At 48.6% G+C, this 21,585-nt stretch overlaps 1 protein-coding gene across 2 annotated transcripts in view; it reads left to right on the forward strand.

Annotated features, from left to right (window-relative positions):
• Positions 1 to 258: 258 nt before the first annotated feature.
• LOC138651609 (alpha-tectorin-like) overlaps positions 259 to 21,585 on the forward strand; it is a 360,891-nt gene continuing 339,564 nt past the window's right edge. The window contains exons 1-5 of one of the 2 annotated variants that reach the window (XM_069741925.1): positions 259 to 573; positions 3,621 to 3,762; positions 13,233 to 13,372; positions 16,569 to 16,750; positions 19,441 to 19,697. In XM_069741925.1, the coding sequence (XP_069598026.1) occupies positions 538 to 573; positions 3,621 to 3,762; positions 13,233 to 13,372; positions 16,569 to 16,750; positions 19,441 to 19,697 (757 nt within the window). In that variant the 5' untranslated portion in view covers positions 259 to 537. The remainder of the gene's footprint in view (positions 574 to 3,620; positions 3,763 to 13,232; positions 13,373 to 16,568; positions 16,751 to 19,440; positions 19,698 to 21,585) is intronic. The other variant, XM_069741926.1, reaches the window with a different exon arrangement.

Genomic DNA, 21,585 nt, shown 5'->3' on the forward strand with positions numbered 1-21,585 from the left:
ATATGGCTGTGCCTGGCGCTGCTGCTTTATCAGGTTTGTTTTATTTATTGTTTATCTTTTGTTCTTTATGTTCTGTTGTATGCGTGCAGTGCTGTCAGTTGCTCGCTTCTCCAGTCTCTTTCCGGTGTTGCAGTAAATTGATCCATGTAGATCTAGTTACAGTTACACAATCATTTGCTCTGGGACTGTATGAGCGATCTATATTATCAGAGAAGACCTTTGTGTCCCAATGAGGTATATAGTGAAGGAAGGGGCAGGGCTACCCTGTGCAGACAGGGGGGCTATCCAGTGCATGAAGTCATTGTTTTGGCTTCTCTATAGCAACCACAGATCCCATTCACAATGCATGGACTCCAACTGCCAAATTCACACTTGTGAACCTGCAGCTTCTCTGCAGTGCAGGCGTCCCCAGAGCTGTGGTGGTGCCGGGGTCCCCAGAGCTGTGGTGGTGCCGGGGTCCCCAGAGCTGTGGTGGTGCCGGGGTCCCAGAGCTGTGGTGGTGCGGGCGTCCCCAGAGCTGTGGTGGTGCGTGCAGTGATGTGGTCCTGGGGTGAAGTTCTCTCCTGGAATGTGGTGAGTTACTCAGTTCTCATATAGTCTGTGTACTCAGCTCTGCTTTCGGATCTACAGACCTAGGGTCGTAGTGATCTTCTCAGCTGTCATGTCACTCACTGTCCCTACCAGTACACTGTTTGTGCAGTGAAGGTGAAGCTCGCCAGGATACAAGGGCCACTTGTACTTTTGTCTGAGCAAATATTTTTCTGCTAACTCTCCCTAAGGTCTTTTTCATACAACCATATAAATCATGTATGTATAAAACCAGTACTGGTGTCATCAGTGTGTTCTGTCAGTGTGTCCTCTGTATTTTTCTGGTATGGGTAATGGAGAAACTACAAAGCGTCTCCTATAGTTTGCAGTGTTAAACACGGACAGCCCATGGATGGCACATGTAAGACTGTATGTGTTTTTCACGGATCCATAGACTAACACGGACAGCCCATGGATGGCACATGTAAGACTGTATGTGTTTTTCACGTATCCATAGACTAACACGGACAGCCCATGGATGGCACATGTAAGACTGTATGTTCTTCACGTATCCATAGACTAACACGGACAGCCCATGGATGGCACACGTAAGACTGTACGTATTTTTCACGGACCCATAGGCTTGTATTGGTACTTGTCATGTGTGCTGCCAGAAAAAAACTGACATATCTCCATGTGTTTTGCATGGACACAGGGTACGTGTAAAAACACAGACACGTGCACAGCGGCATAGGTTATAGTGGGTAAGTGTGATAGCCATGATAAAAGCAGATAGAACACATGCTGGAAACATGAATATGTGAAAGAGGTCTCCTGAACATTTACCCTCTAACCGGCTCATGTTCATTCTTTGTGGTAGGTCCACAACAAACCAAACTCTTCGAACCCTCCAAAATTCTGTGTTAACAGGTATGCATTTGTTTTAGTCTTAATCATCCTTCTTCTCTGCTAGAATACTACAACTTAACATGGACAAAACAGAATTGGTCATCTTTCCCCCATTTCACTCAAACCCCGCCAACAAACCTGTAAATCAAAGTCAATGGCTGCCCACTCTCGCCAGTCCCACAAGCTCCCTGCCTCGGGGTAATCCTTGACGCTGATCTCTCCTTCAAATCAAATATCCAAGCCCTTTCCACTTCCTGCCGACTCAAACTCAAAAACATTTCCAAGATCCACAAATTCCTTAATCAAGAATCTGCAAAAACTCTAGTCCATGCCCTCACCATCTCCCACCTTAACTACTGCAACCTCCTGCTCTGTGGCCTCCCCTCTAACAGTCTCGCACCCCTTCAATCTATTCTAAACTCTGTTGCGCGTCTAGTCCGCCTGTCTCCCGACTTTTCCCCCGCCTCTCCCCTCTGTCAGTCTCTTCACTGGCTCCCCATTGCCCAGAGACTGCAGTTCAAAACCCCAACCATGACATACAAAGCCATCCACACCCTGTCTCCTCCATACATCTGTGACCTCGTCTCCCACTACTTACCTGCATGTAACCTCCGATCCTCACAAGATCTCCTTCTCTTCTCCCGTCTTATCTCCTCTTCCCACAATCGCATACAAGACTTCTCCCGTGCTTCCCCCCTACTCTGGAACCTTCTACCACAACACATCAGACTCTCGCCTACCATCGAAACCTTCAAAAAGAGCCTGAAGACCCACCTCTTCCGGCAAGCCTACAACCTGCAGTAACCACCGATTGACCAAACTGCTGCATGACCAGCTCTACCCTCACCTATTGTATCCTCACTCATCCCTTGTAGATTGTGAGCCCTCGCGGGCAGGGTCCTCTCTCCTCCTGTACCAGTTGTGACTTGTATTGTTTGATTATTGTACCTGTTTTTATTATGTATACCCCTCCTCACATGTAAAGCGCCATGGAATAAATGTCTCTTTAATAATAATTATGATGATAATACAGCTCATAATTCTGATATGAAGATATCAGCTTTATTAATTGGAAACTGATGATGATAATTATAGTCTGAATAATCTCTATCAGGTTCTTCAGCTTCAAAAAGGTCACAAGCGCCTTAAATTTTGTTACGGATAGGGCAAAAATGTGCTCTATTTTTATGGACTGAATTTCTGGACGATTGTCAACCCCGACTGCCGAGCGCTGCGCTCAGCGTTTTCTGCCAGCCCAGTAGAGAATGAATGCAGCAGCGGTCAGGCGTCTGACCTCTAATAAGACAAAATTATTCCCATCGGGAAGAAAAAGTCTCCAATCTGCCGATCAGTGCAGGCCCCAGAGGAAGGACGAACCCCGATCAGAAAGACTGGTGAGAACTTGTTTTTCTTGGACAACCCCTCTTGTGTTGGTTACCAAGCTCTTGGCATTTGGCCACCTCTCCTTGCCTCTCGGACAATATCTGTGGTGGGGTTACTCAGGGTCTTCTTCTCTGGTCGTTTTTTCTCATAGTGCAAATACTGCCATCCTTACTGTTGATGCCCGATTGTGCCCTTCCTCCGTGTATTAGGGTACATGCGTATGGGGTGGATACATGCTGCAAATCAGCACCAAATGTCTATTCCCAAGCAGAAGATGTGCGGAACCTGTTGCTACATTTTTTGTATTTTGCTGCGGATTGTCCACGCAGAACGTCTTTTCTACTTTTGGTCTTTGTCTGCTCCATGGACTGCATGTGTCGGTACGTCAGCGAGCGGCTCCCAGACATGGGATGTTTTCCATTTCAGTGCACACCCAGCTTTATTTGCAGATGAGATTTATCTCAATGTTCTTTTTAAAGCAAGGAAAAATCAATGCAGTAACCGTGTCGTCCTGTTTTCTCCGCTGCAGACATTTCCCAGCGCGGAGGTGGGAGGGCGAGATATGCATTGGGCATGGATAACGCCACATCTAACCTTCCACCCACAACCGTCTTCTCTCTTCTGCTCGTTTTTTTCCTACAATGACACTTTTGAAGAAATCTGTAGAAGGAGAGCTGATAGTCACCCTGTCGGGGCAGCGATCCCACACAGTGCCTTCTGGAAATGTCCGCAGGGGTTGGGGTTGTGTAGCTTGGAGGTTTTTCACCGTCATCTGTAACCCCACGTCATTGTTCTTCTAGGAAGCAGATATGGAACCACCTTGCGGAAGGAGTTTCATGCAAGTGCTGTGTGAGAAGTACAGCCCGGAAAACTTCCCGTACAGGAGGGGTCCAGGCGCTGGAGTCCATGTCCCCCCAGGGCCACAAGTGTCACCCATGAAAGGTAACAGATGATGTAATAATGAACTACTTGGCAGAGAGTTAAAGAGTTATCCCAATTTGAGACATCTGGGATGTATACAAAGGATATGCCATAATATCCCGGATGGACAGCCCCTTTAATGAGGACCTATAAGGTTCCCCAAGGCCCCTAAGCTGCCACCGCTATCACACTGAGCCGCATTCCTGCTTTATAATCTAGATTGTGGGGGGGACAGCTCCGCTGCTATAAGTCACTTATGTTTCTCCACTTATTATATGCTAATTAAGTAGGACTAGTCCGGGGAGCGTCTATTTCCGGCCTCAGGTGCTGTAATCTCGCCCACTCGGTGTGATTGGCGTCAAGTGCAAGTGTTCAACATCCTGCTCGTTAGCAGTTATCGGGGACTGTGAAGATGTCAATCATGCCGAGTAGACGTGATTATAGCGCCAGAGGCCCGGACTAGTCTGGAGGAACCGACGCTCCACCGAACTAGTCCTGGCTAATTAGCATATAATGAGCGGAGAAACTAATGTGTTATTGCAGCAGAGCTTTGTCACATCACACACTTGGTTATCCACTTAGTGCAAGATGACGTTCCTGTACTGGGGTCCGCCAATGACGAGGGCTCGGGACTGTAGAGTTCGGCTCTATTACATGGCTGGGATCCGTCTCCACAGCCAAGGCTGCAGCTCAGCACTGATCATTGGTGATGCCAGGGTCTGTGTACGTCCACTGCCATTGGCACCACGAGACCTTGTTCTGCTGAAGGACGCCATGGCTGCCGCCGCCGGAGCTCCATGGGAGACCACGAGACACAATAGATATCTTAATGCATTAGTCATGCAGTATATAGTATAAGAGATCGAATGATCACAGATTCAAGTCCTATGGGGAATAAAAAGTTACATAAAAAAAAAAAAATATATATATACATACTAGCTATTGAACCCGTTCTACGCCCGGGTGGCAAGCATTTATATTGGTATATGGTCTCCATCCTGATATGTGCTGCTCCATCCTGCGTCCCCATCCTGTCATATGCTGCTCCATCCTGCGTCCCCATCCTGTCGTGCTGCACCCATCCTGCGTCCCCATCCTGTCATGTGCTGCAACCATCCTGCGCCCCCATCCTGTCATGTGCTGCTCCCATCCTGCGCCCCATCCTGTCATGTGCTGCACCCATCCTGCGTCCCCATCCTGTCATGTGCTGCTCCCATCCTGTCATGTGCTGCTCCCATCCTGCGCCCCCATCCTGTCATGTGCTGCACCCATCCTGCGTCCCCATCCTGTCATGTGCTGCACCCATCCTGCGTCCCCATCCTGTCATGTGCTGCACCCATCCTGCGTCCCCATCCTGTCATGTGCTGCACCCATCCTGCGTCCCCATCCTGTCATATGCTGCTCCATCCTGCGTCCCCATCTTGTCGTGCTGCACCCATCCTGCGTCCCCATCCTGTCATGTGCTGCACCCATCCTGCGTCTCCATCCTGTCATTTGCTGCTCCATCCTGCGTCCCCATCCTGTCATGTGCTGCTCCATCCTGCGTCCCCATCCTGTCACGTGCTGCTCCATCCTGCGTCCCCATCCTGTCATGTGCTGCTCCCATCCTGCACCCCCGTTCTGTCATGTGCTGCTGCCATCCTGCACCCACGTTCTGTCATGTGCTGCCTATTCTATCATGTGCTGCTCCCATCCTGCGCCACCGTTCTGTAATTTGCTGCTCCCATCCATATGCCCCATACGCTGCTTCATAAAGGTTTATGGCCCCCATAAGATGCTCCATAGTATATGCCCCATACACTGCTCCATAAAGGTTTATGGCCCCCATAAGATGCCCCATAGTATATGCCCCGTACACTGTTCCATAAAGGTTTATAGCCCCCATAAGATGCTCCATAGTATATGCCCCATACACTGCTTCATAAATGTTTATGGCCCCCATAAGATGCCCTATAGTATATGCCCCGTACACTGCTCCATAAAGGTTTATAGCCCCCATAAGATGCTCCATAGTATATGCCCCATACACTGCTCCATAAAGGTTTATGGCCCCCATAAGATGCCCCATAGTATATGCCCCGTACACTGTTCCATAAAGGTTTATGGCCCCTATAAGATGCTCCATAGTATATGCCCCCGTACACTGCTCCATTATGGTTGATGGCCCCCATAAGATGCCCCATAGTATATGCCCCGTACACTGTTCCATAAAGATAAGATGCTCCATAGTATATGCCCCCGTACACTGCTCCATTATGGTTGATGGCCCCCATAAGATGCCCCATAGTATATGCCCCGTACACTGTTCCATAAAGGTTTATGGCCCCCATAAGATGCTCCATAGTATATGCCCCCGTACACTGCTCCATTATGGCTGATGGCCCTCATAAGATGCTCCATATTATATGCCCCCGTACACTGCTCCATTATGGTTGATGGCCCCTATAAGATGCTCCATAGTATATGCCCCGTACACTGCTCCATTATGGTTGATGGCCCCCATAAGATGCCCCATAGTATATGCCCCGTACACTGTTCCATAAAGGTTTATGGCCCCCATAAGATGCTCCATAGTATATGCCCCCGTACACTGCTCCATTATGGCTGATGGCCCTCATAAGATGCTCCATATTATATGCCCCCGTACACTGCTCCATTATGGTTGATGGCCCCTATAAGATGCTCCATAGTATATGCCCCGTACACTGCTCCATTATGGTTGATGGCCCCCATAAGATGCTCCATATTATATGCCCCCGTACACTGCTCCATTATGGTTGATGGCCCCCATAAGATGCTCCATATTATATGCCCCCGTACACTGCTCCATTATGGTTGATAGCCCCCATAAGATGCTCCATTGTATATGCCCCCGTACACTGCTCCATAATGGTTGATGACCCCCATAAGATGCTCCATATTCTATGCCCCCGTACACTGCTCCATTATGGTTGATGACCCCCATAAGATGCTCCATATTCTATGCCCCCGTACACTGCTCTATTATGGTTTATGGCCCCCATAAGATGCTCCATTGTATATGCCCCCGTACACTGCTCCATTATGGTTTATGGCCCCATAAGATGCTCCATAGTGTATGCCCCCGTACACTGCTCCATTATGGTTGATGACCCCCATAAGATGCTCCATATTCTATGCCCCCGTACACTGCTCTATTATGGTTTATGGCCCCCATAAGATGCTCCATAGTATATGCCCCCGTACACTGCTCCATTATGCTTGATGGGCCCCCATAAGATGCTCCATTGTATATGCCCCCGTACACTGCTCCATTATAGTTGATGGCCCCATAAGATGCTCCATTGTATATGCCCCGTATGCTGCTGCGATATATAAAAAAAAAAAATACCATACTCGCCTATCGTCGCTGGGCGCTGAGTGCTGGGGGGCCTGAGCATGCGGGGACACCGGCGCGCTGTGGGGGTCAGGTGCAGGAGTCACCGCTAGCTCAGGCCCCCCAGCACTTACTATATTCACCTGGCCCTGATCCAGCGCTGCGCGCCGCTCCGTGTTCCGGCTCCTCTGGCTGTGACTGTTCAGTCAGAGGGCGGCGCGCATTAAGCGCGTCATCGCGCCCTCTGAACTGTGAACGTCAAAGCCAGAAGACCCGGAACACGGAGCCGCACGCAGCGCTGGAACGGGGCACAGGTGAATATAATACTTACCCTCCTGGCGGTCCCTGCCTCTCTGTTGGAGATCGCGGTGTGCGTTCAGTGTTTACACATACCGCGATCTCCTGGGAGCGTCACTCTGTGGGGTCCAGACTGCGCCGGCGCTTGCGCAGTCTATAAAGGCTTCGGACAGAGTGACGCTCCCAGCGTTATATTATATAGATAGATAGAATATATATATATATAATTTATGTATCCCAAAATGGTATCAATGAACACAACATCTCGCCACACATGAACAAGGCCTCCGACGGCTCCAAACTAAAAATGTGACAAGTCTGTGAAAGTGGTGACACGAGCTCAAACATTTTTTTATGAAGTTTTAAATATTTATTTCACCACTTAAATAAAATCAAAACCCCTAAAAAATAAAATCAAAACCCCTAAAAACCCCTATTCAGGTTTGGTGTCGCCGTAATTGTACTGATCTGGACAGTCCTATTTACCAAAATAATGGCTTTGCCAATAGTTGGTTACACATATATTTCACCGTTGTGTGTCTTTATCCCTGGTGCAGACCTGTGTGTCCCCAGGGTCACACGCAATAGACACAGCCTGTTACCAATAGGCGGGGGGTCTGATAGATGGGAGTATGACCGCACTTGTCTGTGCCATCATCTGCTGCCCCTTTTTCACGTTGGGGTCACACAGCCATAGATTTCCTCATCCAAGAGCATCGGACCAATTATTCTAATGACACTGATCATTGTTTGATCCAATGTCCGCATAATGTGATTTGATTCTCTCCGATGAAGAGAGTCGTACCACACTGTGAGGAGCAGATGGAGAAGAAAATGTCTCCCATCTTCTCCATTCTGTGAGTCTGCGAAAATCAAGCTGCACTTGGATGTCATCTGAGTGCAGTCCGATGATTTCCATGCACACACAGACTTGAATGGCTGAGTCTCTTAGTAAGCACCTGTTCATTGCCAACAACTGCACCACAACTTCTATTCAAAAGAATAGGAGCTCCGCTGCAGTACCAGGCTGTGATCAGCAGAGACCGCTACACTCTGACCGGAGCTGTGTTCAGCTGCTACTTTAAAGAGGCAGAATGACTGTACAAACCGAGGGCAGGAGCTCTGTGCTTCACGGCGGGCCCAGTCATATATACACTTAACCACCTGCTCGGAAGCCGAAGCTGTCAATCACACAAGGGGGGGGGGATGGAGATAGATGGAAACCAAGCCGGTGTGAAGGTGTGTATAAATGATTGGCCCCGCCGAGCTCCTGTGCTGGGTTTGTACAGTCATTCTGTGCTGACAGTCCCTTTATAGAGGACCGATTCATTATTAGATGTTGCGCACACCAGTCCTAATGATGGGCACACTATTGATGGGCGCACTAATGATGAGCGCCCTAATGATGGGCGCACTAATGATGGGCTCACTAATGATGGGCGCACTAATGATGAGCGCACTAATGATGGGCTCACTAATGAGGAGCACACTAATGATGGGCGCCCTAATGATGGGCGCACTAATGATGGGCTCACTAATGATGGGCGCACTAATGACGGGCGCACTAATGATGGGCGCACTAAAATGAGCACACTAATGATGGGCGCACTAATGACGGGCGCACTAATGATGGGCGCACTAATGATGGGCGCACTAATGATGAGCACACTAATGATGAGCACACTAATGATGAGCACACTAATGATGAGCACACTAATGATGGGCGCACTAATGATGGGCTCACTAATGATGGGCGCACTAATGACGGGCGCACTAATGATGGGCGCACTAAAATGAGCACACTAATGATGGGCGCACTAATGATGGGCGCACTAATGATGGGCGCACTAATGATGGGCGCCCTGGAGTAAGGTGCTCCTCAGTCATTCATGGGTGCACGTCACGTACTGAATTGGGCGCCTCTGACCCCGGGCGTGCCTCTCAGGCCATTACTGGAGGACATTTCTGGATAAGGTACATCTCAACATTTCATGACTTTGCCTTGCCCAGACAACCCCTTTAAGTGGGGAAAAGCTGGGTGATTTTTTATATAGTGCTATTCACACGGGCGTGTAGTCTAATGCACAGGTGTATTCATACAGAACCATGATGGGCCGCACAGAGCACTTCTTCCCTGTGTCACACGACGTTACCAGCAGATGGCAGTGCTGCATAGTGCAGAGTCACATCTGGCCGCGGAGGATGTGTTGCAGTGTGCTCAGACTTGTATCCAGCAGTAGGTAGCCCGTCCTGGATACCATGTGCCACTCACTTTACACATTTTTTCTGATTTCAGTAAAATGTTCTCCCCAAACACAGTTCAGTTTAAAATAACAAATGTGTTTATGTACCCTCCCCAGGTCCGGCCCTGGGCTCGATCACTGAGCTCAGGGGCTTGTACTGTCTACATCAGGACAGCTGCTGAGTGCGTTGATTGGCTGAAGCACTGTCTACGTGGAGTCAGTGCTGCAGACAAACAACAGAGAGGCAGCACTGGACCCAGGGAGGGTGAGTGATGATTAGTTTGAGTTTTTGTTCTCAATCGCACCAGTTTACTGAAACTGGAAAACCATTTTAAAAGTGTTATCTAGGCCAAAAAGAAAAGTTTCCCTTGGGCGTGGATCTGTAAAAAGATAATAAACTAATTGATATTTACCTACCAGCTCCCACCTGGATCCAGCGCAGGTCACAGGGAGAGGAGACCTCACCGTTCCACCAGCAGCAGGACCGCTGCGGCCTGTGATTGGCAGCAGCAGTCAGGTGACATCAGAAGAACATCCGATAATGCACTACCCAAGTCATCTGACTGCTGCAGCCGATCACAGGCTTCAGCGGTCCTGCTGCCAGTGGAACGGTGATGTCTCCTCTCGCTGTGTAACTATGGAGCAGCCTATGCGGGATCCAGGTGGGTGTCGGAAGGTTAGTTTTTACAGACCCGGACCCCAGATGTTTCTTTTTGCCCCAACATCACAATTAAGCTCCAGTCTGGTTCGGTCTAAATGGTAAAAGTCTGTCTTATCCGCGTAGTAATCTGTCCTTTGCTTGGTTGTCAGTGCAGTGTTTAGGCCCTGGGTTGTCACCGGTGCGGTGTTTAGGCCCTGGGTTGTCAGTGCGGTGTTTAGGCCATGAGTTGTCACAGGTGCGGTGTTTAGGCCCTGGGTTGTCACCGGTGCGATATTTAGGCCATGAGTTGTCACAGGTGCGGTGTTTAGGCCCTGGGTTGTCAGTGCGGTGTTTAGGTCCTGGGTTGTCACAGGTGTGGTGTTTAGGCCCTGGGATGTCACCGGTGCAGTGTTTAGGCCCTGGGTTGTCACCAGTGCGGTGTTTAGGCCATGGGTTGTCAGTGCGGTGTTTAGGCCCTGGGTTGTCACCGGTGCGGTGTTTAGGCCATGAGTTGTCACAGGTGCGGTGTTTAGGCCCTGGGTTGTCCCCGGTGCGGTGTTTAGGCCATGAGTTGTCACCGGTGCGATATTTAGGCCATGAGTTGTCACAGGTGCGGTGTTTAGGCCCTGGGTTGTCAGTGCGGTGTTTAGGTCCTGGGTTGTCACAGGTGTGGTGTTTAGGCCCTGGGATGTCACTGGTGCAGTGTTTAGGCCCTGGGTTGTCACCAGTGCGGTGTTTAGGCCATGGGTTGTCAGTGCGGTGTTTAGGCCCTGGGTTGTCACCGGTGCGGTGTTTAGGCCCTGGGTTGTCACCGGTGCGGTGTTTAGGCCCTGGGTTGTCACCGGTGCGGTGTTTAGGCCCTGGGTTGTCACCGGTGCGGTGTTTAGGCCCTGGGTTGTCACCGGTGCAGTGTTTAGGCCCTGGGTTATCAGTGCTGTGTTTAGGCCCTGGGTTGTCAGTGCGGTGTTTAGGCCCTGAGTTGTCAGTGCGGTGTTTAGGCCCTGGGTTGTCACCGGTGCGGTGTTTATGCCCTGAGTTGTCAGTGCGGTGTTTAGGCCCTGGTTTGTCACCTGTGCGGTGTTTAGGCCCTGGGTTGTCAGTGCGGTGTTTAGGCCCTGAGTTGTCAGTGCGGTGTTTAGGCCCTGGGTTGTCACAGGTGCGGTGTTTAGGCCCTGGGTTGTCACCGGTGCGGTGCTTAGGCCCTGGGTTGTCACAGGTGCGGTGATTAGGCCCTGGGTTGTCAGTGCGGTGTTTAGGCCCTGAGTTGTCAGTGCGGTGTTTAGGCCCTGGGTTGTCACAGGTGCGGTGTTTAGGCCCTGGGTTGTCAGTACCGTGTTTAGGCCCTGGGTTGTCACCGGTGCGGTGTTTAGGCCCTGGGTTGTCAGTGCGGTGTTTAGGCCCTGAGTTGTCAGTGCGGTGTTTAGGCCCTGGGTTGTCACAGGTGCGGTGTTTAGGCCCTGGGTTGTCAGTGCGGTGTTTAGGCCCTGGGTTGTCAGTGCGGTGTTTAGGCCCTGGGTTGTCAGTGCGGTGTTTAGGCCCTGGGTTGTCACCGGTGCGGTGTTTAGGCCCTGGGTTGTCACCGGTGCGGTGTTTAGGCCCTGGGTTGTCACCGGTGCGGTGTTTAGGCCCTGGGTTGTCAGTGCGGTGTTTAGGCCCTGGGTTGTCACCGGTGCGGTGTTTAGGCCCTGGGTTGTCACCGGTGCGGTGTTTAGGCCCTGGGTTGTCACCGGTGCGGTGTTTAGGCCCTGGGTTGTCACCGGTGCGGTGTTTAGGCCCTGGGTTGTCACCGGTGCGGTGTTTAGGCCCTGGGTTGTCACCGGTGCGGTGTTTAGGCCCTGGGTTGTCACCGGTGCGGTGTTTAGGCCCTGGGTTGTCACCGGTGCGGTGTTTAGGCCCTGGGTTGTCAGTGCGGTGTTTAGGCCCTGGGTTGTCAGTGCGGTGTTTAGGCCCTGGGTTGTCAGTGCGGTGTTTAGGCCCTGGGTTGTCACCGGTGCGGTGTTTAGGCCCTGGGTTGTCACCGGTGCGGTGTTTAGGCCCTGGGTTGTCACCGGTGCGGTGTTTAGGCCCTGGGTTGTCAGTGCGGTGTTTAGGCCCTGGGTTGTCAGTGCGGTGTTTAGGCCCTGGGTTGTCACAGGTGCGGTGTTTAGGCCCTGGGTTGTCAGTGCGGTGTTTAGGCCCTGGGATGTCAGTGCGGTGTTTAGGCCCTGGGTTGTCACAGGTGCGGTGTTTAGGCCCTGGGTTGTCACAGGTGCGGTGTTTAGGCCCTGGGTTGTCAGTGCGGTGCTTAGGCCCTGGGTTGTCACAGGTGCGGTGATTAGGCCCTGGATTGTCAGTGCGGTGTTTAGGCCCTGAGTTGTCAGTGCGGTGTTTAGGCCCTGGGTTGTCACAGGTGCGGTGTTTAGGCCCTGGGTTGTCAGTGCGGTGTTTAGGCCCTGGGTTGTCAGTGCGGTGTTTAGGCCCTGGGTTGTCAGTGCGGTGTTTAGGCCCTGGGTTGTCACCGGTGCGGTGTTTAGGCCCTGGGTTGTCACCGGTGCGGTGTTTAGGCCCTGGGTTGTCAGTGCGGTGTTTAGGCCCTGGGTTGTCAGTGCGGTGTTTAGGCCCTGGGTTGTCACAGGTGCGGTGTTTAGGCCCTGGGTTGTCACAGGTGTGGTGTTCAGGCCCTGGGATGTCACCGGTGCGGTGTTTAGGCCCTGGGTTGTCACTTCTGCGGTGCTTAGGCCCTGGGTTGTCACAGGTGCGGTGTTTAGGCCCTGGGTTGTCAGTGCGGTGTTTAGGCCCTGGGTTGTCACAGGTGCGGTGCTTAGCCGAGCGTTGTGTGCGCCATTTATTCTGGTGTCGGTTTTGCCCGGCGTGTTGCTTTACGTCACGCTGTAACATCATAGCCGTGTGCAGCAGGCGAGTGCGTGGCGCTCCATTGTCATTGATCGGGACCCTGTGTCCGTATGTTCTGTCTTAGATCGCCTGAACCTTCCCAGTATCCTGGTCCTGAACAGCTGCGGCATCAGCCACGCCGGGGATGAGAGTGAGATTGCCGCATTTTGTTCCCATGTTGCTGAATTGGACTTGTCTGGTAACAAGCTGGACAACTGGCAGGAGGTAAGAAAAGCCCCCCGCATTGTGACGGCCCCTCACCACCCAACACCACCCTACTGTCCATGGCTCACGTGATGGAGCTGTGGTTCCACAAGTGTCATGTCCGCCTGGCTGTACACTCTGAGAGCTCTGATAAGGAACGCAGTGGGTCCGTTGGAAACGCATGGCTGTGTCCATCCTCCACATGGATTACTTTTTTAGCTATCCGTGAATTTTTTGGGAATAAAATTTGAAATGTTTTGAAGCTGAGTTTTCTCGTTTCTTTGTTATTAATCATGGGTGCAGATGGGTACTGCAGATTCACTCTCATTTATTTGTATAGCCGTGGATCTGCAGTACCCCATTGTGGCCACTATGCAGATGATGGTGCTGTGCTCCTCCATTTCTCAACCAATCATATTTGGCCAGCGGCGCCACTGGAAACAGCTGATTGGTCACGGTGCCTGGTGTCATCAATATAAAGTATCGGACAACTACTTTAAAGCTTCCCCCTTCTCATCTGAAAATCACATTGTGTAAATTATATACAATTATTTGCATTTTGCAGAGAGAAATAAGTATTTGATCCCCTACCAGCCATTAAGAGTTCTGGCTCCTACAGACCAGTAAGACGCTCTTAATCAACTCGTTACCTGCATTAAAAACAGCTGTCTTACATAGTCACCTTTATAAAAGACTCCTGTCCACAGACTCAGTCAGACTCTAACCTCTACAACATGGGCAAGACCAAAGAGCTTTATAAGGATGTCAGGGACAAGATCATAGACCTGCACAAAGCTGGAATGGGCTACAAAACCATAAGTAAGACGCTGGGTGAGACGGAGACAACTGTTGGTGCAATAGTAAGAAAATGGAAGAAATACAAAATGACTGTCAATCGACATCGATCTGGGGCACCATGCAAAATCTCACCTCGTGGGGGGTATCCTTGATCATGAGGAAGGTGAGAGATCAGCCTAAAACTACACGGGGTGAACTTGTTAATAATCTCAAGGCAGCTTGGACCACAGTCACCAAGAAAATCATTGCTAACGCATTACACCATAAAGGTTTAAAATCCTGCAGTGCACACAAGGTCTCCCTGCTCAAGAAGGCACATGTGTTCCAATGAACACCTGTATGATTCTGTGAGTGATTGGGAGAAGGTGCTGTGCTCAGATGAGATACAAATTGAGGTTTTTGGCATTAACTCAACTCATCGTGTTTGGAGGAAGAGAAATGCTGCCTATGTCCCAAAGAACACCATCCCCACTGTCAAGCATGGGAGAGTCAAGTCAATGTGAGAATGGATGGAGCCACATACCGTAAAATCCTGAGTGACAACCTCCTACCCTCCGCCAGGACAATAAAAATGGGTCGTGGCTGGGTCTTCCCACAAGACAATGACCCAAAACACACAGCCAAAGCAACAAAGGAGTGCCTCATAAAGAAGAACATTAAGGTCATGGAGTGGCCTAGCCAGTCTCCAGACCTTAATCCCTTAGAAAAGTTATGGAGGGAAATGAAGCTCCGCGTTGCCAAGCGACAGCCTCAAAATCTGAATGATTTAGAGATGATCTGCAAAGAGGAGTGGACCAGAATTCCTCCCGACATGTGTGCAAACCTCATCATCAACTACAAAAAACTTCTGACTGCTGTGCTTGCCAACAATGGTTTGCTTTGCCACCAAGTATTAAGTCTTGTTTGCCAGAGGGATCAAATACTTATTTCTCACTGCAAAATGCAAATAAATGAATATAAATTAATATAATTTATACAATGTGATTTTCTGGATGATTTTATTTTTGATATTCTATCTCTCAACATCAAAATTAACCTACCCTTAAAATTAGAGACTGTTCATGTCCTTGACAGTGGGAAAACTTACAAAATCAGCAAGGGATCAAATACTTATTTCCCCCACTGTATTCATATTCGGTATCCTCACAGCCCTTAAGAAACTGCAATGTCTATGAAATATATCCAGCCATGCTATGACCCCTGGAATGTGAAGCGAAAGAGGAAAAAAAATCTCCTTGTTGTTCTACTGAGGTTATAAGATACAGGGCTTAAAAATAAAAAAACGTTTATCATTTCAAAGTTTGAATCTAAATATTGCCACGTATGGTACATGCCAAAACCAATGCAAATAGGACAAGGCCATTCACTATTATTGGCGGTGTCCTTGGGAACAATGCCTGCACAAATAAGACAAATGTGAAAGATCAACAACCCAAAGTTCTGTAAATATGAAGAGGACCTTTCCCCATTTGAGTATGTTACCATCTGGCCACATCAGAGAATAGTGGCCGCAACGCTGAGTAAAACGTAGTATTTATTTTTTAATTTATCATTTCCGTTGAGGAGATAACCGCTTGTAAAGTTTAGTTTTTTATTTATAAGTTCAAGGGAGTGTTACCCAAGATTCTTCTTTGGGGGTGTGTACTTAATCCCCTGCTTGACATTAACCAATCATAAGCTGGAGGTGCCATGGAGAGAAGAAAAGAACACGCCCTGAGCTCTGCTGCTACTGTGTCCTATACAGCTGAGCTGAGTGTGATTACAAACACTTCTAGATCTCCTGTCATGGCAGTCAGTGTGAGGCGAAGGGCTGAACTCATAGACCAGTGCTAGGACAGCTGCAACCACATAGTTTAACATGCTTAAACTGGTGATATGTCCCCTTCGACAGCTTGATATATTAGTCTTAATCTTAAAAGATTAGTTGGACAGTCAAGTGCATTAGATGGCAAACCCAGCCTAGTCATTTTACACGTAACTTATCCTCTCCAGGCTGTCCTCCTCACTTAAGGTACTCACCTGCTACACGTCCGAGTGTAACTCTCTGGCTAAGTGAGCGCAGTCAGCTTGAACCTGGGGAGCTACTCATAATCCAAATTAAGGGGGCATAACTGTGCACAGAGCCCACAGAAAAGATGCACAAAGCCCCTTCATTTACATGTGGGATAATATAGGGGCTAAGTTCCCATATAACTATTTAATTTGCATTTTTGGAGTGAAGAATTCCCTCTAAATAATGACTTTTTTTGTTTGTTTCAGTTTTTTTTTTTTTTTTATTAAAGAGACGCTCCAACCACCTGAATCTCTATTCAGGATCGCCACTTTAACCCCTTAAATTCTTTGTTGATGTTTTGAGGTGCACCAGATTGTAAATGTCTTATCAGAATATTACTGCTTTTACTTTCTACATTTCCTAAAGGTCAGCAAGATTGTGTCTAATGTTCCTCAGCTTGAGTTCCTGAACCTGAGCTCCAACCCCCTGCACGCCTCGGTGCTGGAGAGGCGATGTGCCGGAACATTTTCTGGTATTCGGAAGCTGGTCCTCAATAATTGTAAAGTTTCCTGGGAGACAGTGCACACCCTGCTGCTGGAATTACCGGAGTAAGTATGGGGCCGTGCGCCTGGATGTGACGCACCTGTATATATGACATGGAGGCAGGGGTGGATTAAGGGTAGCCAGGGCCCCGGGCTGTTCAGACACTGTGGGCCCCCCCGGTCATGTGACGGGGTCATGTGATGGGGTCATGCGACGGGGTCATCATATACCTGAACCAGATTATTCCAGAAAAATAGTTGCTGTGTGAAACTATAACCTGTCAAACATCCATTGATCTGGTCAATTTACCCTTCAGTTCAGTATATAGTATACAGTGTATAGTGTCAGTGTATAGGTCACACTGACTCACCAGTGACGTCTCTAGGTGACGTCCTTCATCTTTCATCCAGCACAGACCGCCATCACTTCATCCAGCCAGGCCTCGTCTCTGCAGGAAATAATAGTTATCTCGAGCTCTGCTTGCAGAACACATTACTTAATTTTTCCCAACTTCTACATTACACCACATGAAGAAAAAGAGGCGACATAGTGTCACTCTACACAGTAACAGGACCGCCCCCCCCATTTAAAAGTGTCTTCAAAAAATAAAATAAATAAATCACTGCAGTAATAATATCCCTTAATTAGCCCCTATGGTAATAATAATATCCCCCATCCTGGCCCCATGTATCTCATTCCTGGCTCCAGCCATATGTTCTCCCATCCTGCCCTCATGAGTATCCATCCTGCCCCATCAGTCTCCATCGTATTCATCCTGCCCCACGATCCTGCACGATCTGTCTCTAATCATGCCCCATGTCTTTCATTCTGCCCCATGTCTCCAATCATGCCCTGTATCTACATTCTGCCCATGTCTCCAGTCCTGCCCCCAGTGTGTGCAGCATCTCTGCCCCCAGTGTCCAGCATCTCTGCCCCCAGTGTCCAGCATCTCTGCCCCCAGTGTCCAGCATCTCTGCCCCCAGTGTCCAGCATCTCTGCCCCCAGTGTCCAGCATCTCTGCCCCCAGCATATTGCCCCGGGCCCCCCGGATTGCCGTTCGCAAAAAAAAAAAAACCCAAAAAACGAGTTCTCTTCACCTGACCGGCGCTCCAGCGGCGAGCTCCCTCCAGCAGCGCGGACTTGCCGGCGACTGACAATGACGTCAGACGCCGGCGACGTGTGCGCTGCGCTTGCGGCCGACTTCAGCTGCCAGCCTCCAATTGGCTGGTGGCTGTTGTTAACTATTGCCCGCACGTCAATAGGTGAAACTGCCGCAGCGCCGGTAGGGGCCCGGTGACAAGATGAGATGGGGCCTGATGCGGGCCCCCTCTGCCCACCAGGCCCATACGCCAGTCAGGGCAGTAATGCCCTGATGGTCGGTGGGCAATCTGAGCGGTAGCCCAGGGCCCCCCACACTACTGGGCCCTGGGCTACCGCCCAGATTGACCCTATTATAATCCGCCCCTGCATGGAGGGTGTATATATAAAGGCCAGGATTACACATTGTAGTAGGTGACAAAGGAAGCACAAGAAAAACTTTCACAGGTACGTTCCCACCTGACATTCCCTGTTGTGTTGGCAGGAAAAATGCTGCGTAAAATTCCCACTTTTTTTGTCGCATTTTTCAAGTGCGTTTATGTTGCAGATTATTCCCCACTTATTAGTATGGGTGAAAGAATTAAATCTGTTGCAAATCTCTAATAAAAAAAAAAATAAGCACCGTGTGCACGAGACTTCATGGTTCTCAGTCACTTTGCAGGATTTAGGAATCCCTGCAGGTTTTGTGATAAATCTGTGCTGAAAGAATTCCGGTGAAACCCCAATGTGTGCACAGCCCCTTATATAAATGTACCTGTAGAGAATTGCTTTCCTTTAGGGGATGTTCACTTTTTCCCTTTACGCAGGGAGGGATAATGCAATCTCTGCTCTAACAGATGCCATATTACCAGGAGGGCCCCCTTTGGTATGGGGGCTCGGGGCAACTCTACCGGTCTACACTGTAACTCTAAATTTTAAAAAAAACTGTCCGTCACATCCAAACATAAGTGTGAACAGGTGCTGATCCTAGAGTCACCAACTCATATACACTCAAATAAATAAGGCAGCACACTGCGCCGCCAAAACCTGCAAACGTGAAGTATGAAAATTGAATTGCTTACTGCACTAGAAATTTGAAAAATTGAGAAAGTTTAGAGCATAAATTGGCCAATTCATGTGTACCTGGAAGCCACGTTAAGGCGTTTCTCGTTTAACCTGTAACTCTGACCCTGATTGTCCATGGCGGGAAATTTTATTTTTCTATGTGCTAAACGTTCCCACAGGAAATGTGTCAAAAGAGTGTTTGTTTTTTTGGCATACTTCTGCCCAAAATGTATCCACATACTTTTTTTTTTTTCTTTTTCAACTGAATGTGAAAAAATTGTGGTTATGTCTAGTGGTGTCTAAATCATGGCTTTACGTCCAACATATATGTGCTCCACTGGCACTAGCAGCAAGAGTTAATTGAGTTAAGAAGTAAATATTAGAGCTTTGCACCATTTTAGCCAAATTTTGCTCCATGCCAGGACAGGCCAGGGTCACAGTTGGCCCTCTACATTACATTTCTATGTTGACTTCCAGAGATAGATATTTCTTTGTACCCAGAGAACCAAAATAAACCTTGGTAAAAGAAAGATCTGCTCCCCCCAATCATATGGCATCCTCAGCTGTATCCCATGCGGACACCGTGTGATACAATCGTGTCTTCCCTTTTCAGCCTGGAGGAGCTATTCTTGTGCCTTAACGACTACGACACCATCGTCCAATCTCCGGTTTGTTTCCATTCCCTGAAGCTTCTTCACATAACGGACAATAACCTGCAGGACTGGTCGGACGTGTGTAAATTAGGCATCATGTTCCCGTGTCTCCACACCCTCGTCCTTGCAAATAACAACATTTTGGCCGTTGAAGATTCGGACGGATCTCTATCGCAGCTGTTTCCAAACCTCCGCTCAATAAGTCTTCATAAGTCGGGTGAGAGTTCCATCATCTTCTGCATTGCTGCACTTTTGTACAATCAGATGAGCAGGTAATGGCGTTCTTTAGTCAATCTGTGCCCCAACGTCAGAAAACGAGGGTGCTGTGTTACCCAGGCAGCTGTATAGGTGGTCCATTATGTGGAGAGGGGGTGGAATAATGACCGGTTCTGCATTATATTCAGTGCCGCCATCACATCTTCTACATTGTACTTGTTTGCTGGTACGGATCAGACCTTTTATAATCAGTAGGGACCCTGTATAATTATATATCCAGAAGAAGAAGAGCTGCTCTGATGATGTGGAGCCGCCGAGTCGCCAGCAGGCGTCAACAGTGACCGCTCTGAGCCGGCGCCAGGTAGAACAGGCAGGTAGTTGCCTCTGTTAGTAACCTGCCTGCCTGCTAGTTTTTAGGTCCATAGTAAAAATATTAAACAAAATAGTCCTGGACAACCCACTTTATGTAAAAATTTGTTTGATTTGTCATAGATTTCATTGGGAACATTGAGTCAAATATTCCTCATTACAATTGGAAAATGTGAGATTTTAAGCCGCCACCAATTTGCAAACAAAAATACTCAAAACATTCACACGGTATTCGAAAACCAACTACAATCATATGTCCCCCAGTAGCATCAATAGGGTGTAAAGGCAATTGACACTTTTCTCATGGGAATTTTTGTACATAAATGTTAGTGGTAACTTTTAGTTAATAAAATTGCAGTTTGTTTCATTCTATAATTTTTTTATTCCTTCATTCATTTTCAGAACCCTCAGATCAGGCTGTAAACTGCATATATATTTCAGATTTTCCTCTTTCGAGATGTCTCTCCCATTAACATAGTCTGGGTCTGTTGTAATGCCTGTGTGTATCCAGGGAGCTGCTGTCTTCATTAGCTCATATATCACAACAGCTTCAATCATTCTCTTTCTATGCCTCTTCATTGGCTTTCCTCTTTTTCTATATCCCGTTTTTTGTCTGCCCTCTCTGAGACTCTAAATGCTTTCTCCCCTCCATATTGTGGAAATCTATGTACAATAATTTTTCCCTTCCTGCTGCTCACGACTTTGGAGTCGGTATAAAATGGACCGACTCCTAAAATATATAATAAATTGGGTACAGTAGTACAATGCAGGACGTACTGTAAATTTCTTCATATTAATTTGGGAAAGTGATGAAATGTCCTATAAATGTCTGTTCTGTTCCTGATCTAAGGATCTGGGCTGTTGAGATGAATCTGTGCTGCACTTTATGTACAGGCTCAGTAATGACCAGTGCTGTGGAGTCAGAGGTGAGATGAATCTGTGCTGCACTTTATGTCCATGCTCAGTAGTGATCAGTGCTGTGGAGTCAGAGGTGAGATGAATCTGTGCTGCACTTTATGTACAGGCTCAGTAGTGACCAGTGCTGTGGAGTCGGAGGTGAGATGAATCTGTGCTGCACTTTATGTACATGCTCAGTAGTGACCAGTGCTGTGGAGTCAGAGGTGAGATGAATCTGTGCTGCACTTTATGTACAGGCTCAGTAGTGATCAGTGCTGTTGAGTCAGAGGTGAGATGAATCTGTGCTGCACTTTATGTACATGCTCAGTAGTGATCAGTGCTGTGGAGTCAGAGGTGAGATGAATCTGTGCTGCACTTTATGTACAGGCTCAGTAGCGACCAGTGCTGTGGAGTCAGAGGTGAGATGAATCTGTGCTGCACTTTATGTACAGGCTCAGTAGTGACCAGTGCTGTGGAGTCAGAGGTGAGATGAATCTGTGCTGCACTTTATGTACAGGCTCAGTAGTGACCAGTGCTGTGGAGTCAGAGGTGAGATGAATCTGTGCTGCACTTTATGTACAGGCTCAGTAGTGACCAGTGCTGTGGAGTCAGAGGTGAGATGA

The sequence above is a fragment of the Ranitomeya imitator genome, chromosome 10 (assembly GCF_032444005.1).
Source record: "Ranitomeya imitator isolate aRanImi1 chromosome 10, aRanImi1.pri, whole genome shotgun sequence".
In the NCBI taxonomy this organism is placed as follows: Eukaryota; Metazoa; Chordata; class Amphibia; order Anura; family Dendrobatidae; genus Ranitomeya; species Ranitomeya imitator.